This window comes from Triticum dicoccoides, chromosome 3B (assembly GCF_002162155.2).
Source record: "Triticum dicoccoides isolate Atlit2015 ecotype Zavitan chromosome 3B, WEW_v2.0, whole genome shotgun sequence".
Classification (NCBI taxonomy): domain Eukaryota; kingdom Viridiplantae; phylum Streptophyta; class Magnoliopsida; order Poales; family Poaceae; genus Triticum; species Triticum dicoccoides.
In genome coordinates this window covers 657,337,827-657,351,627 of record NC_041385.1, presented here as the reverse complement: position 1 = coordinate 657,351,627, position 13,801 = coordinate 657,337,827, and the positions used below count along the sequence as shown (strand labels likewise).

The window sequence follows — 13,801 nt, the reverse complement described above, 5'->3', positions numbered from 1 at the left end:
AGGGGCCGGGGCGCGAGCGGCGGGGCGGCGGCAGCGCGCCGGACGAGGAGGCCATGGCGGGGGCCCGGGCCTCACCGCCGGCGAGCGGCGGCGCTGGGGGGAGGGGAGGGGCGAGGGTTTTAGGCGAGGGGTGGTGCGGGTGGCGGAGGCAGTGAGCTGGAGACGCGTACTGGCCCGTGCGTGCGGGCGGTGCGGGGACGGACGGTGGCGGAGATTTTGCGGTGGGGTGACTGACTGGCCGCGGGGCCCGCGGCGTCAGTGCACGTTATGGCGTCGCGGGGGCCGCGTGGCTGGCCCGCGTTTGAAATTTCGGGGGACGCGGCGTGACGGCGAGGGTTTCGGTCAGCCCGCCCGCCCGGTTTGGTCCCGGTCCTGGTCGAGCGGCGCGTCGCGTGACGGTGACTGTGACCGTGACTGTGTGTGTGATCGAGTGATCGTACTCGGACGTTGTTTGTTCCTTTTGTCACTAGCGGCGGTGCACCTTACGTGAGGCCGTGGAAGTTATTACCGTGGTACGGGATAAGCAGGGTTCTCGTGCGTCCGCTACGGAATTACTAAGGGCATGTACAATGGTTGATAAGATAGTCTTATCTTAAGTCTTGCATGTAAATTAGAGATGATAAAAAAACATGTCTACAATGGGTCATTTTTTAGCCTTATCTTCAATAATTAGTTGTTCCTAAAAACATGGTGAGACAAATTATGCTAAGAGATCATCTCTTGTCTTCTCTTAAATAAGAGAAGACAAGCCTTATCTTACGATTTCTCTCTCCTCCACGTCATCATTTATCCTACGTGGCACTCTTAAGATAGAACCATTGTACATGCCCTAAGGCCAACTCCACCGCGCGACCCTATCCTGTCCGGCCCGTCCGTTTGGGGTAAAAAGGACAAAAAGACGGCCCAGCGCGCGGTCTCAAACGGACAAATGTCCGGATTCCGTCCGTTTTCGACCCATCCCCGGCCCAAACTTGCGCTCGGTTTGGGGTGAAACGGACGCGCGAGGACGACCGCGACGCACGCCCTTGTCCCCCCGTGGCCCGCCTGTCGGGGGACACTAGCAGTCCGTCCGCTCCCAACGCTTCACCCTCTCTCCCCGCCCCGCCCGCCGCCGGCGCCGCCTCTATTCTCCGGCCGCCTCCTCACCGCGCAGCCCCGCGCCGTCCATACCAAACTACGTCTCGACATGGCCGCCACCACGCCCGCGCTTTCGCCGTAGTTTTGATCGTCTATCGGGGGAGGTTTGGCCGTCGCCGTCCTTGCCGGTGGCGGAGGGGACACGACCGCCGGCGACCGCTCTTCAAGGCGGATTCCGACGAGATCTCCAGAGCGGCCAGTAGCCGGCTGACAACCATCCCTGCTGCGTCGAGTGATCATCGCGGCCTCTTCACCACCACGACCGGAAGGTGTTCGACTTTTTGCCATCAAAGGTATGGACAGTGGAGACAAGTTTTTCTTTCACCACTTCCTTTGTTCGTCGGACGATTCATCGTCGGATGATGAAGATCTTGTGGTGGCTGCACTGGTCGTTCACGACCATATTCAACGACAGCTTCCTCGGTACAGGGGCTCACTCCCTGGCCGTGCTCCCAACCTGAACCGCAACAGGGAGAGAGGCCACGCCCTGCTTTATGCCGATTACTTTGCCAACACCCCGCTCTTCAAGCAGGATAAATTTCGTCGCCGTTTTCGTATGGCAAGGCATGTGTTCAATCGTATCCGAGAGGGAGTGGTTGCTCATGACCCATACTTCGAGTGCAAGACGGATGCCCTTGGCAAGCTTGGATTCTCCTCTTATCAGAAATGCACCGCGGCCATCCGCATGCTTGCATATGGTATTCCAGGCGATCTGGTGGACGAGTATGTGCGTATGAGCGAGACAACATGTCTGATGTCAATGTACAAGTTTTGTCAGGCCGTGATCGAGGTGTTTGGCCCAGAGTACTTGAGACAGCCAACTGCCGCTAATACAGAGAGATTGTTGGCGACCAACGCAGCTAGAGGCTTTCCAGGCATGCTTGGCAGCATAGATTGTATGCATTGGGAGTGAAAGAACTGTCCATTTGCTTGGCAGGGCCAGTACAAGGGGCATGTTAACGGGTGCACTGTCATATTAGAAGTGGTGGCATCGCAAGATCTTTGGATATGGCATTCTTTTTTCGGCATGGCAGGTTCTCACAATGATATCAACGTGCTGCAACGCTCTCCAGTCTTCGCAAGGCTTGCAGAAGGCCACTCCCCACCTGTCAACTTTGAGATCAACGGCCACCAGTACAACAAGGGATACTATCTAGCAAATGGTATATATCCTAATGGTCAACTTTTGTGAAGTCAATCTCGAAACCCCAAGGTGAGAAGAGAAAGAGATTTGCCCAAATGCAAGAGAGTGTTAGAAAGGATGTGGAACGTGCTTTTGGTGTGCTTCAATCCCGGTGGGGTATCGTTTGAAACCCTGCACTGTCATGGGATGAAAGGAAGCTTTGGGAGGTGATGACTGCTTGTGTGATTATGCACAACATGATCGTCGAGGACGAGCGTGATGAGAATATCTTCGACCAAGGATTTGATTATCAAGATGAAAATATTGAGCCCCTGCACCAAGACCCGGCCACATTTGAATAGTTTGTCCAATTCCACCATGAGATGCGTGATTGGCACATTCATTTGAATCTTCAAAATGACTTGGTTGAGCACGTCTGGGATCACATTGGCAACTAATAGATGTATTGGTCCAATTTAGGTTCAGTCAGGACAATTTCGATTTGGTTGTAAAACTATTTTATTAAAGACAATTTCAGTTGAGTTGCAAAACTATTTTAATTTCCACACAAATATTTGGGTTGGAAACTAGTTTTGATGCAATTTGGGCATTTTTGGCCCTGACAGACAGGATGGGGCAAATGGATGCGGCCGCGTGCTGGGCGCACGTCCACCGCATCCCTGGACAGGTCCGGACACGACCCCAAATCGCTACCCAAACGGACAGAATCCGGACAAAACGGACGTCCATTTGGGGTCGCGCGGTGGAGTTGGCCTCCACCGCGCGACCCCATCTTGTCCGGATGCGTCCGTTTGGGATAAAACGGACGAATAGCGCGGCCTCAAATGGACAAATGTCCGGAATCCGTCCATTTTTGACTCGTCCCCGGTCCAAAGTTGCACTCGATTTGGGGTGAAACGGACGCGCGCGGACGGCCGCGACGCACGCCCTTGTCCTCCCGTGGCCCGCCTGTCGGGGACACTAGCAGTCCCTCCCTCCCAACGCTTCGACCCTCTCTCTGCCGCCCCGCCCCGCCGCCGGCGCCGCCGCTATTCTCTGGCCGCCTCCTCACCGCACAGCCGCCGGCCGTCCATACCAAACCACGTGGCCACCATCACGCCCGCGCTTTCGCCGTTTTCGCCGTAGTTTTGGCCGTTGATCGGAGGAGGTTTGGCCGTCGCCGTCTTTGCCGGTGGCAGAGGAGACACGACCGCCACGACAGCTTCGGACGGCTCTAGAGCGGCCAGTAGCCGGCCGGCAACCACCCCTGCTGCGTCGAGGTGATCATCACGACCTCTTCACCACCACGCCCGCAAGGTGTTCGACATTTTGCCCACAAAGGTATGGACAGTGGAGACGAGTTCTTCTTCCACCACTTCCTTTGTTCATCGGACGATCCGTCGTTCGAATGATGAAGATCTTGTGGTGGCTGCACTGGTCGTTCACGACCACATTCAACGACAGCTTCCTCGGTACAGGGGGTCAGTCCCTGGCCGTGCTCCCAACCTGAACAGCAACAGGGAGAGAGGCCACGCCCTGCTCTATGCCGATTACTTTTCCAACAAACAACTCTTCAAGCCGGATAAATTCCGACACCGTTTTTGAATGGGAAGGCATGTGTTCAATCGTATCCGAGAGGGAGTGGTTGCTCATGACCCATACTTCAAGTGCAAGACGGATGTCCTTGGCAAGCTTGGGTTCTCCTCTTAGCAGAAATGCATCGCGGCCGTCCGCATGCTTGCCTATGGAATTTCAGGCGATCTGGTGGATGAGTACGTGCGTATGAGCGAGACAACATGTCTGATGTCAATGTACAAGTTCAGTCAGGCTGTGATCGAGGTGTTTGGTCCAGAGTACTTGAGGCAGCCAACTGCCGCCGATGCAGAGAGATTGTTGACGACCAACGCAGCTAGAGGCTTTCCAGGCATGCTTGGCAGCATAGATTGTATGCACTGGGAGTGGAAGAACTGTCCATTTGCTTGGCAGGGCCAGTACAAGGGCATGTAGGCGAGTGCACTATCATATTAGAAGCGGTGGCATCGCAGGATCTCTGGATATGGCATTCTTTCTTCGGCATGGCAGGTTCTCACAATGATATCAACGTGCTGCAATGTTCTCTAGTCTTCACGAGGCTTGCAGAAGGCCGCTCCCCACCTGTCAACTTTGAGATCAACGGCCACCAGTACAACGAAGGATACTATCTAGCTGATGGTATATATCCTCAGTGGTCAACTTTTGTGAAGACAATCTCGAAGCCCCAAGGTGAGAAGAGAAAGAGATTTTCCCAAATGCAAGAGAGTGCTAGAAAGGATGTGGAACGTGCTTTTGGTGTGCTTCAATCCCAATGGGGCATCGTTCGATACCCTGCACTGTCATGGGATGAAAGGAAGCTTTGGGAGGTGATGACTGCTTGTGTGATCATGCACAACATGATCATCGAGGACGAGCGTGATGACAGTATCTTCGACCAAGGATTTGATTTTCAAGGTGACAATGTTGAGCCCCTACACCAAGAACCAGCCACGTTTGGTGAGTTCTGCCGTTCCATCGTGAGCTGCGTGATTGGCACACTCATAGGGCTCTTCAAAATGACTTGGTTGAGCACGCGTGGGAGCATGTTGGCAACCGATAGATGTATTGGTTCGTTTTATGTTCATTCAAGGTAATTTCGATTTGGTTGTAAAACTATCTTTATTAGAGACAATTTTGATTGGGTTGTAAAACTATTTTAATTTTCAAACAATTAATATTTGGACATGCAAACTTGTTTTCATATGAAAATATGGGCATTTTTAGGCCATGGCGGACGAGATGGGGCAAACGGATGCGGCCGCGCGCTGGGCGCACGGCCACCGCATCCCAGGACAGGCCCAGTCACGACCCCATTGCCCTACCCAAACGGACAGAATCCGGACAAAATGGACGTCCGTTTAGGGTCGCGGTGGAGTTGGCCTAAGGCCAGACCCCCAAACGGATGTCCGCTTTGTCCGGATTTCGTCCATTGGGGGTGGCAATGGAGCCGTGTCCACTCGGATTCGTGGATGTGGCGGACGGGTGCCCATCGCGCGGCCGCATTTCGGCCGCATCTCGTCCGTTCGTCTAGCATAGTAGATAAAATGAAAATGATGCATATGAAATGGTTCAAATCAAACATAGCTCCCAAAATAGTCTTACAACTCAATCAAATTTTGTTTTGCATGACAAGAAAACAATATCAAATTGGCTTACAACCCAATCGAAATTTGTTTGCATGACAAGACTTAAACTCATAGATCTACTGGTTGGCAATATAAGTCCACACGTGCTCAACCAAGTCATCCTGGAGCTGGACATGAGTATGCCAATCACGCAACTCGCGATGAAACTCGACAAACTATTCAAAGGATGCATGAGGTGCATGCTCAGGCTCAACATTTTCACCCTGGAAATCAAACCCTTGGTCGTAGATACTATCATCACGCTCATCCTCCATGATCATGTTGTGCATGATCACACAAGCAGTCATCACCTCCCAAAACTTCTTCGTGCTCCATATCAATGCAGGGTTACGAACAATACCCCAGCAAGACTGAAGTACACCGAAAGCATGCTCCACATCCTTCCTAGCACTCTCTTACATTTGGGCAAACCTCTGTCTCTTCTCTCCTTGCGGATTGGGTATGGTCTTCACAAGAGTGGACCACTGAGGATAGATGCCATCAGCTAGGTAATATCCCTTATTGTAATGGTGGCCATTGACCTCAAAGTTGACCTCCGGGGAGTGCCCTTCCGCAAGCCTTGCAAACACCGGAGACCGCTGAAGAACACTAATATCATTCTAAGAACTAGCCATGCTGAAGAAAGAATGCCATATCTAGAGATCTTGTGAAGCCACAGCTTCAAGTATAACAGTGGCACCTTTCACATGCCCTTGTACTGCCCCTTCCAAGCAAATGGACAGTTCTTCCACTTACAGTGCATACAATCTATACTACCAAGCATATGCCCGGAAAAGCCCCTCTCGGCATTGATAGCCAACAACCTCACTGTATCAGCGACATTTGACTCTCTAAGGTACTCCGGGCCGAACACTTCCACCATGGCCGTGCAAAAACTATATAATGAGAGGAGACATGTTGACTCACTCATACGAACATACTCATACACAAGATCACCAGGAATTCCATGCAAGCATGCGATGGTCGCAGTGCATTTCTGGTATGAAGAGAAACCAAGCTTGCCTGGGGCATCCACTTTGTCCTCAAAGTATGTGTCATGCGCGACCACTCCCTCGCGAATACGATTGAACACATGCCTTCTCATTTGGAATGGACGACAAAATTGATGTGGCCTAAAGAATGGACCATCCTTAAAGTAATCGACATAGAGAAGGGTGTGGCCTTTCTCTCTATTGCGGTCCAAGGCCGGAGCATCCCGAGGATTGATCCCCTGTACCGAGGCCACTTCCTAGTGATGTGTTCATGTACGACCAACGCAGCTGCCAGATCTTCATCATCCGAGGATGAATCATCCGATGAGCAAATGAAATTGTGAAAGAAAAACTCATCACCACTCTCCATTGTACCTTGTGAGCAATCCATCGAACGCCTTGCGGTTGTGGTCGGAAAGCGGCCGGATAATGCACACCCTGCTCCCCTCACAGGCAGCAAAGCAAGGTTTTGGGGTCGATGGTGGTGGAGGGCGCCCCGCGCCACCGAATGGCCGACCGGAAGAGGTTGGAGACAACGGACAACGACGACAGCCGTAGTTTGTCTCCCACCGACAACACAGGGAACGTCGGCCAAATGCTTTTTGGTAGGCTGATGCGGAGACAACTATGGCATGGTGCAGTGGTGGTTGGGACGACCCTGGTGGAAGACGACGCGACCGGGGGTGGTGGTGGCGGCGGCGATGGTGGGGGCGGGGAGGGGGGGAGGTAGAGGAAGAAAAAGAGGGTTCTGTCTCACCGACGGGCGGTACAGGGCAGGACAAGGGCATGCGCCGCTCGTGTCCGCGCGTGTCTGTTCGGCCGCAAACTCGGCCCAAACTTGGGTCGGGAATGGGTCGAAAGCGGACAAAAGACGGACAATGGTTCGTTTGCAGCCGGCGCATTGGGAGGCCTGTTTTGTCCGTTTACCCCCAAAGGGACGCAGGCGAACATGATGGGGTCGTGCGTTGGAGTTGGCCCAAATGAAATGAAATAATTTAGCCTGGGATATGGCTTGGAGTATTGAAAAAAAATTGGCTGATGAAGCAGGGGAGAGCAACTTCTCTGCCTTCTTTCTTCGCCGGCATGGCTGCGGGTCCTCAGCCCCTTTGGCTGCCACTCCGGGCTAGGGACCCCGACAACTTTGCTCTAACTACTAAATAGAATAGGCTTAGTTTTTCTCGGAGGTGTTGCATTGGTGGTGAAAATGAAATCAATGTCGCGTCAGAATAAACTGGCTCTGCTTCTTCTCCACCCTGCCGATGTTTCAATCTGCACCGTCGGGAAGTAGGTAGCCTTTATGTCTCGTAGGACTTTGGTTTTGAGGATTTTAGGTTGTGGTGGCTGGTATCTGGTGTCTTCTCGGGTGACAACATCAGCTAGTGCAGAGTATGCATGTCTCTTGGATTGTGGTGTGCAAATGGCGGCTTGCCGTGACATTCTTCTTCTCTGATCACTTTGGATGAAGACGGCATCGTCAGGATCTCGCGGACTTGAGGATGATCCCCGACCGACGTGCCACAAAGATTCGGTTCCATCATCTCCGGCGGGCCATTTAATTGGTTTACAAAGCAGCCTGGTATGCAATGGAGTTCTTCTAGATCTTGGGTGTGAAGGTTGCTACGTCTTTCTCTTGTGGTGCCATGGTGGCGGCGGTGATAGGCGAAGGGGGGTTGTTAGATTAGACATACGGATCTCCCCCCGACGGGTCCCCCTCGTCCCTACCCGCTCTCGCGAGCGGGGGGGGACGAATCCTAACCTGCGCTGCTACCAGCCCCCCTCACGCAGCCCTTCCCCTTGCAAAGCCTGCTCGGCGTTGTTGGGGAACATAGCATGCAATTTAAAAAAATTCCTACGATCACGCGAGATCTATCTAGGAGATGCATAGCAACGAGAGGGGGAGAGTGTGTCACGTACCCTCGTAGACCGAAAGCGGAAGTGTTATGTTAACACGGTTGATGTAGTCGAACGTCTTCACGATCCAACCGATCTAGCACCGAACGTACGACACCTCCGAGTTCAGCACACACTCAGCTCGATGACGTCCCTCGAACTCTTGATCCAGCAGAGGGTCGAGGGAGAGTTTTGTCAGCACGACGGCGTGATTACGATGTTGATAATGTGATCCGAGCAGGGCTTCGCCTAAGCACTACGATGATACTATCAGAGGAGTAAATGGTGGAGGGGGGCACCGCACACGGCTAAGGCAATGATGTTCCTTTGGGGTGCCCCTGCCCCCGTATATAAAGGAGGGAGGAGGAGGTCGGCCACCAGGGGCGCGCCAAGGGAGGGGGGGGGTCCTATTAGGACTCCACTCCTAGTAGGATTCGACCCCCCTATTTTTTCCCTTCTTACAAAGGTGGAAAGGGGGAAGAAGTGTTGGAAATATGCCCTAGAGGCAATAATAAAAGTATTATTATATTTCATTGTTCATGATAATTGTCTTGTATTCATGCTATAACTGTATTATCCGGAAATCGTAATACACGTGTGAATACTTAGACCACACTGTGTCCCTGGTAAGCCTCTAGTTGACCAGCTCGTTGTGATCAACAGATAGTCATGGTTTCCTGACTATGGACATTGGATGTAGTTGATAACGGGATCACATCATTAGGAGAATGATGTGATGGACAAGACCCAATCCTAAGCATAGCATAAAAGATCGTGTAGTTCGTTTTGCTAGAGCTTTGCAAGTGTCAAGTATCTCTTCCTTCGACCATGATATCGTGTAACTCCCGGATACCGTAAGAATGCCTTGGGTGTACCAAACGTCACAACGTAACTGGGTGACTATAAAGGTACATTACAGGTATCTCCGAAAGTAGCTGTTGGGTTGACACGGATCGAGACTGGGATTTGTCACTCCGTATGACGGAGAGGTATCTCTGGGCCCACTCGGTAATGCATCATCACAATGAGCTCAATGTGACCAAGGTGTTGGACACGGGATCATGCATTACGGTACGAGTAAAGTGACTTGCCGGTAACGAGACTGAACAAGGTATTGGGATACCGACGATCGAGTCTCGGGCAAGTAACGTACCGATTGACAAAGGGAATTGCATACAGGGTTTTGATCGAATCCTCGACATAGTGGTTCATCCGATGACAACATCGAGGAGCATGTGGGAGCCATCATGGGTATCCAGATCCCGCTGATGGTTATTGACTAAGAGAGTCTCGGTCATGTCTACATGTCTCCCGAACCCGTAGGGTCTACACACTTAAGGTTCAGTCACGCTAGGGTTGTAGGGATATGTATATGCAGTAACCCGAATGTTGTTCGGAGTCCCGGATGAGATCCCGGACGTCACGAGGAGTTCCGGAATGGTCCGGAGGTAAAGATTTATATATAGGAAGTCCTGTTTCGGGCATCGGGACAAGTTTCGGGGTTATCGGTATTGTACCGGGACCACCGGAGGGGTCCCGGGGGCCCACCGGGTGGGGCCACCCATCCCCGGGGGCCACATGGGCTGTAGGGGGTGCGCCTTGGCCTACATGGGCCAAGGGCACCAGCCCCACAAGGCCCATGCGCCTAGGGTTTCCAAGGGGGAGGAGTCCTACTAGTGGAAGGCACCTCCTAGGTGCCTTGGGGGGGAGGGAAACCCCCCTAGGCCGCCGCACCCCCTAGGAGATTGGATCTCCTAGGGCCGGCCACCCCCCCTTGGCACCCCTATATATAGTGGGGGGAGAGGAGGAACTTCATACCTTGAGCCCTGGCCTTTGGTTGCCTTCTTCTCCCTCCCCAACACCTCCTCCACCTCCATAGTGCTTAGCGAAGCTCTGTCGGAGTACTGCAGCTCCACCAACACCACGCCGTCGTGCTGCTGCTGGTGCCATCTCCCTCAACCTCTCCTCCCTTCCTTGCTGGATCAAGAAGGAGGAGACGTGGCTGTTCCGTACGTGTGTTGAACGCGGAGGTGCCGTCCGTTCGGCGCAGGTCATCGGTGATTTGGATCACGTCGAGTACGACTACATCATCACCTTGCAAGCTTCCGCACGCGATCTACAAGTGGTATGTAGATGCAAACTCTCTCCCTAGACTCGTTGCTAAGATGAACTCATAGATGGATCTTGGTGAAACCGTAGGAAAAATTTTAATTTTCTGCAACGTTCCCCAACAGTGGCATCATGAGCTAGGTCTATGCGTAGTTCTCTTTGCACGAGTAGAACACAACTTTGTTGTGGGCGTGGATTTTGTCATCTTACTTGCCTCTACTAGTCTTTTCTTGCTCAACGGTATTGTGGGATGAAGCGGCCCGGACCAACCTTACACGTACACTTACGTGAGACCGGTTCCACCGACTGACATGCACAAGTTGCATAAGGTGGCTGGCGGGTGTCTGTCTCTCCCACCTTAGTTGGAGCGGAATCGACGAACAGGGCCCTTATGAAGGGTAAATAGAAGTTGACAAAATCACGTTGTGGTGATTCGTAGGTAAGAAAACGTTCTTGCTAGAACCCAATTGCAGCCACGTAAAAGATGCAACAACAATTAGAGGACGTCTAACTTGTTTTTGCAGCGATTGATCATGTGATGTGATATGGCCAGAAGTTGTGATGAATGATGAATTGTGATGTATGAGATCATGTTCTTTGTAATAGGATTCACGACTTGCATGTCGATGAGTATGACAACCGGCAGGAGCCATAGGAGTTGTCATTATTTTTTTGTATGACCTGCGTGTCATTGAATAACGTCATGTAAACTACTTTACTTTATTACTAAACGTTAGTCATAGAAGTAGAAGTAGTCGTTGGCGTGACAACTTCATGAAGACACGATGATGGAGATCATGATGATGGAGATCATGGTGTCAAGCCGGTGACAAGATGATCATGGAGCCCCGAAGATGAAGATCAATGGAGCTATATGATATTGGCCATATCATGTCACAACTATATAATTGCATGTGATGTTTATTATGAATTATGCATCTTGTTTACTTAGAACGACGGTAGTAAATAAGATGATCCCTTATAAAATTTCAAGAAGTGTTCTCCCCTAACTGTGCACCGTTGCTACAGTTCGTCGTTTCTAAGCACCACGTGATGATCGGGTGTGATGGATTCTTACGTTCACATACAACGGGTGTAAGACAGTTTTACACAGCGAAAACACTTAGGGTTAACTTGACGAGCCTAGCATGTGCAGACATGGCCTCGGAACACGGAGACCGAAAGGTCGAACACGAATCGTATAGAAGATACGATCAACATGAAAATGTTCACCGACGATGACTAGTCCGTCTCACGTGATGATCGGACACGGGCTAGTCGACTCGGATCGTGTAACACTTAGATGACTAAAGGGATGTCTAATCTAAGTGGGAGTTCATAATTTGATTAGAACTTTATTATCATGAACACAGTCTAAAACCTTTGCAAATATGTCTTGTAGATCAATGGCCAACGCTAATGTCAACATGAACTTCAACGCGTTCCTAGAGAAAACCAAGCTGAAAGATGATGGCAGCAACTATACGGACTGGGTCCGGAACCTGAGGATCATCCTCATAGCTGCCAGGAAACAATATGTCCTAGAAGGACCGCTAGGTGACGCTCCCGTCCCAGAGAACCAAGACATTATGAATGCTTGGCAAACTCGCGCTGATGATTACTCCCTCGTTCAGTGCGGCATGCTTTACAGCTTAGAACCGGGGCTCCAAAAGCGTTTTGAGCATCACGGAGCATATGAGATGTTCGAAGAGCTGAAACTAGTTTTTCAAGCTCATGCCCGGGTCAAGAGATATGATGTCTCCGACAAGTTCTACAGTTGTAAGATGGAGGAAAACAGTTCTGTCAGTGAGCACATCCTGAAGATGTCTGGGTTGCACAACCGTATGACCCAGCTAAACATTAACCTCCCAGATGAGGCGGTCATTGACAGAATCCTCCAGTCGCTCCCACCAAGCTACAAGAGCTTTGTGATGAACTACAACATGCAAGGAATGGAAAAGACCATTCCTGAATTGTTCTCGATGCTGAAGTCAGCAGAGGCTGAAATCAAGAAAGAACATCAAGTGTTGATGGTCAATAAGACCACTAAGTTCAAGAAGGGCAAGGGTAAGAAGAACTTCAAGAAGGACGGCAAAGATGTTGCCGCGCCTGGTAAGCCAGTTACCGGGAAGAAGTCAAAGAATGGACCCAAGCCTGAGACTGAGTGCTTTTATTGCAAGGGGAAGGGTCACTGGAAGCGGAACTGCCCCAAATACTTAGTGGATAAGAAGGCCGGCAACACCAAAGGTATATTTGATATACATGTGATTGATGTGTACCTTACCAGTACTCGTAGTAACTCCTGGGTATTTGATACCGGTGCCGTTGCTCATATTTGTAACTCACAGCAGGAGCTGCGGAATAAACGGAGACTGGCGAAGGACGAGGTGACGATGCGCGTCGGGAATGGTTCCAGAGTCGATGTGATCGCCGTCGGCACGCTGCCTCTACATTTACCTACGGGATTAGTTTTGAACCTTAATAATTGTTATTTAGTGCCAAGTTTGAGCATGAACATTGTATCTGGATCTCGTTTAATACGAGATGGCTACTCATTTAAGTCTGAGAATAATGGTTGTTCGATTTATATGAGAGATATGTTTTATGGTCATGCTCCGATGGTCAATGGTTTATTCTTAATGAATCTCGAGCGTAATATTACACATGTTCATAGTGTAGATTCCAAAAGATTTAAAGTTGATAACGATAGTCCCACATACTTGTGGCACTGCCGCCTTGGTCACATTGGTGTCAAGCGCATGAAGAAGCTCCATGCCGATGGACTTTTAGAGTCTCTTGATTATGAATCGTTTGACACGTGCGAACCATGCCTCTTAGGCAAAATGACCAAGACTCCGTTCTCCGGAACAATGGAGCGAGCAACCAACTTGTTGGAAATCATACATACCGATGTGTGCGGTCCAATGAGCGTTGAGGCTCGCGGAGGATATCGTTATGTTCTTACCCTCACAGATGACTTGAGTAGATATGGGTATGTCTACTTAATGAAACACAAGTCTGAGACCTTTGAAAAGTTCAAGGAATTTCAGAATGAGGTGGAGAATCAACGTGACCGAAAGATAAAATTCTTACGATCAGATCGTGGAGGAGAATACTTAAGTCACGAATTTGGTACACACTTAAAGAAATGTGGAATCGTTTCACAGCTCACGTCGCCTGGAACACCTCAGCGAAACGGTGTGTCCGAACGTCGTAATCGCACTCTATTGGATATGGTGCGGTCTATGATGTCTCTTACCGATTTACCGCTATCATTTTGGGGATACGCTCTAGAGACAGCTACATTCACTTTAAATAGGGCACCGTCTAAATCCGTTGAGACGACACCGTAT

General features: G+C 50.8%; 1 protein-coding gene across 1 annotated transcript in view; it reads right to left on the bottom strand.

The window, feature by feature from the left end:
- The window catches only part of LOC119279754 (nucleobase-ascorbate transporter 12-like), an 8,061-nt gene extending 6,684 nt beyond the window's left edge, over window positions 1–1,377 (bottom strand). Inside the window, exon 1 of the mRNA XM_037560895.1 lies at window positions 1,171–1,377. Coding sequence (XP_037416792.1) covers window positions 1,171–1,377 — 207 coding nt within the window. The remainder of the gene's footprint in view (window positions 1–1,170) is intronic.
- Between the last annotated feature and the right edge of the window lie 12,424 nt (window positions 1,378–13,801).